The sequence below is a fragment of the Phytophthora sojae genome (assembly GCF_000149755.1).
Source record: "Phytophthora sojae unplaced genomic scaffold PHYSOscaffold_1, whole genome shotgun sequence".
NCBI lineage: Eukaryota > Oomycota > Peronosporomycetes > Peronosporales > Peronosporaceae > Phytophthora > Phytophthora sojae.
Window position 1 is genome coordinate 3,575,618 of NW_009258115.1, and position 3,253 is coordinate 3,578,870.

The window sequence follows — 3,253 nt, forward strand, 5'->3', positions numbered from 1 at the left end:
CCACGTATCCTAACCGCCTAGACTATTTGGGAGCACCTTCTCGTAACCAACCCTACACGCAACTCGCGCCCTTTGCGCCATAACCACCACCCGCACGCCGACCAGATACGCACCCCCAGCCCGCCCACGCCCGCGCGCGCCTCCCCGTCGCCAGCGCTTGCCTCATCGGTCCGAAACAACCGCGAACCAGCCTCACGTGGAGCTCGTCTAAGCGTCGGCTTCATCGGATGCCTCTGCACGCTCCCAACGCCGACACGACCCCCTCAGCACGATATGCAGCGCCCGGAACGTCGATCTCACGGACTGAACAGGCCAAACAAGCAAAACAAGCTGCAGGCCGGCAGGAGCGGAAAAGCAAAATTCCCAAACCGGGACTCGAACCCGGGTCGCGTGGGTGAAAGCCACGTATCCTAACCGCCTAGACTATTTGGGAGCACCTTCTCGTAACCAACCCTACACGCAACTCGCGCCCTTTGCGCCATAACCACCACCCGCACGCCGACCAGATACGCACCCCCAGCCCGCCCACGCCCGCGCGCGCCTCCCCGTCGCCAGCGCTTGCCTCATCGGTCCGAAACAACCGCGAACCAGCCTCACGTGGAGCTCGTCTAAGCGTCGGCTTCATCGGATGCCTCTGCACGCTCCCAACGCCGACACGACCCCCTCAGCACGATATGCAGCGCCCGGAACGTCGATCTCACGGACTGAACAGGCCAAACAAGCAAAACAAGCTGCAGGCCGGCAGGAGCGGAAAAGCAAAATTCCCAAACCGGGACTCGAACCCGGGTCGCGTGGGTGAAAGCCACGTATCCTAACCGCCTAGACTATTTGGGAGCACCTTCTCGTAACCAACCCTACACGCAACTCGCGCCCTTTGCGCCATAACCACCACCCGCACGCCGACCAGATACGCACCCCCAGCCCGCCCACGCCCGCGCGCGCCTCCCCGTCGCCAGCGCTTGCCTCATCGGTCCGAAACAACCGCGAACCAGCCTCACGTGGAGCTCGTCTAAGCGTCGGCTTCATCGGAGGCCTCTGCACGCTCCCAACGCCGACACGACCCCCTCAGCACGATATGCAGCGCCCGGAACGTCGATCTCACGGACTGAACAGGCCAAACAAGCAAAACAAGCTGCAGGCCGGCAGGAGCGGAAAAGCAAAATTCCCAAACCGGGACTCGAACCCGGGTCGCGTGGGTGAAAGCCACGTATCCTAACCGCCTAGACTATTTGGGAGCACCTTCTCGTAACCAACCCTACACGCAACTCGCGCCCTTTGCGCCATAACCACCACCCGCACGCCGACCAGATACGCACCCCCAGCCCGCCCACGCCCGCGCGCGCCTCCCCGTCGCCAGCGCTTGCCTCATCGGTCCGAAACAACCGCGAACCAGCCTCACGTGGAGCTCGTCTAAGCGTCGGCTTCATCGGATGCCTCTGCACGCTCCCAACGCCGACACGACCCCCTCAGCACGATATGCAGCGCCCGGAACGTCGATCTCACGGACTGAACAGGCCAAACAAGCAAAACAAGCTGCAGGCCGGCAGGAGCGGAAAAGCAAAATTCCCAAACCGGGACTCGAACCCGGGTCGCGTGGGTGAAAGCCACGTATCCTAACCGCCTAGACTATTTGGGAGCACCTTCTCGTAACCAACCCTACACGCAACTCGCGCCCTTTGCGCCATAACCACCACCCGCACGCCGACCAGATACGCACCCCCAGCCCGCCCACGCCCGCGCGCGCCTCCCCGTCGCCAGCGCTTGCCTCATCGGTCCGAAACAACCGCGAACCAGCCTCACGTGGAGCTCGTCTAAGCGTCGGCTTCATCGGATGCCTCTGCACGCTCCCAACGCCGACACGACCCCCTCAGCACGATATGCAGCGCCCGGAACGTCGATCTCACGGACTGAACAGGCCAAACAAGCAAAACAAGCTGCAGGCCGGCAGGAGCGGAAAAGCAAAATTCCCAAACCGGGACTCGAACCCGGGTCGCGTGGGTGAAAGCCACGTATCCTAACCGCCTAGACTATTTGGGAGCACCTTCTCGTAACCAACCCTACACGCAACTCGCGCCCTTTGCGCCATAACCACCACCCGCACGCCGACCAGATACGCACCCCCAGCCCGCCCACGCCCGCGCGCGCCTCCCCGTCGCCAGCGCTTGCCTCATCGGTCCGAAACAACCGCGAACCAGCCTCACGTGGAGCTCGTCTAAGCGTCGGCTTCATCGGAGGCCTCTGCACGCTCCCAACGCCGACACGACCCCCTCAGCACGATATGCAGCGCCCGGAACGTCGATCTCACGGACTGAACAGGCCAAACAAGCAAAACAAGCTGCAGGCCGGCAGGAGCGGAAAAGCAAAATTCCCAAACCGGGACTCGAACCCGGGTCGCGTGGGTGAAAGCCACGTATCCTAATCGCCTAGACTATTTGGGAGCACCTTCTCGTAACCAACCCTACACGCAACTCGCGCCCTTTGCGCCATAACCACCACCCGCACGCCGACCAGATACGCACCCCCAGCCCGCCCACGCCCGCGCGCGCCTCCCCGTCGCCAGCGCTTGCCTCATCGGTCCGAAACAACCGCGAACCAGCCTCACGTGGAGCTCGTCTAAGCGTCGGCTTCATCGGATGCCTCTGCACGCTCCCAACGCCGACACGACCCCCTCAGCACGATATGCAGCGCCCGGAACGTCGATCTCACGGACTGAACAGGCCAAACAAGCAAAACAAGCTGCAGGCCGGCAGGAGCGGAAAAGCAAAATTCCCAAACCGGGACTCGAACCCGGGTCGCGTGGGTGAAAGCCACGTATCCTAACCGCCTAGACTATTTGGGAGCAACTTCTCGTAACCAACCCTACACGCAACTCGCGCCCTTTGCGCCATAACCACCACCCGCACGCCGACCAGATACGCACCCCCAGCCCGCCCACGCCCGCGCGCGCCTCCCCGTCGCCAGCGCTTGCCTCATCGGTCCGAAACAACCGCGAACCAGCCTCACGTGGAGCTCGTCTAAGCGTCGGCTTCATCGGATGCCTCTGCACGCTCCCAACGCCGACACGACCCCCTCAGCACGATATGCAGCGCCCGGAACGTCGATCTCACGGACTGAACAGGCCAAACAAGCAAAACAAGCTGCAGGCCGGCAGGAGCGGAAAAGCAAAATTTCCAAACCGGGACTCGAACCCGGGTCGCGTGGGTGAAAGCCACGTATCTAAACCGCCTAGACTATTGGGAGCACCGGGGATCCT

At 62.7% G+C, this 3,253-nt stretch overlaps 1 protein-coding gene and 8 non-coding genes across 9 annotated transcripts; all 9 read right to left on the reverse strand.

Annotated features, from left to right (window-relative positions):
- Nucleotides 1-360: 360 nt before the first annotated feature.
- PHYSODRAFT_t310 lies at nucleotides 361-433 on the reverse strand. Its single transcript has one exon. It is a non-coding gene; the product is annotated as a tRNA-Glu (tRNA).
- A 328-nt stretch (nucleotides 434-761) lies between these two features.
- Nucleotides 762-834, reverse strand: PHYSODRAFT_t309. The gene has a single exon. It is a non-coding gene; the product is annotated as a tRNA-Glu (tRNA).
- Nucleotides 835-1,162: 328 nt separating this feature from the next.
- PHYSODRAFT_t308 lies at nucleotides 1,163-1,235 on the reverse strand. The gene has a single exon. It is a non-coding gene; the product is annotated as a tRNA-Glu (tRNA).
- Nucleotides 1,236-1,563: 328 nt separating this feature from the next.
- PHYSODRAFT_t307 lies at nucleotides 1,564-1,636 on the reverse strand. Its single transcript has one exon. It is a non-coding gene; the product is annotated as a tRNA-Glu (tRNA).
- A 175-nt stretch (nucleotides 1,637-1,811) lies between these two features.
- Nucleotides 1,812-2,229, reverse strand: PHYSODRAFT_321329 (hypothetical protein; the record flags this gene model as incomplete). The annotated part of the gene is made up of 2 exons (XM_009516511.1): nucleotides 1,812-1,907; nucleotides 2,119-2,229. 2 exons carry the CDS (start codon nucleotides 2,227-2,229, stop codon nucleotides 1,812-1,814), a joined length of 207 nt encoding a protein of 68 aa, XP_009514806.1.
- Nucleotides 1,965-2,037, reverse strand: PHYSODRAFT_t306. Its single transcript has one exon. It is a non-coding gene; the product is annotated as a tRNA-Glu (tRNA).
- Nucleotides 2,230-2,365: 136 nt separating the features above from the next.
- PHYSODRAFT_t305 lies at nucleotides 2,366-2,438 on the reverse strand. Its single transcript has one exon. It is a non-coding gene; the product is annotated as a tRNA-Glu (tRNA).
- Nucleotides 2,439-2,766: 328 nt separating this feature from the next.
- On the reverse strand, nucleotides 2,767-2,839 carry PHYSODRAFT_t304. Its single transcript has one exon. It is a non-coding gene; the product is annotated as a tRNA-Glu (tRNA).
- Nucleotides 2,840-3,167: 328 nt separating this feature from the next.
- On the reverse strand, nucleotides 3,168-3,240 carry PHYSODRAFT_t303. Its single transcript has one exon. It is a non-coding gene; the product is annotated as a tRNA-Glu (tRNA).
- Between the last annotated feature and the right edge of the window lie 13 nt (nucleotides 3,241-3,253).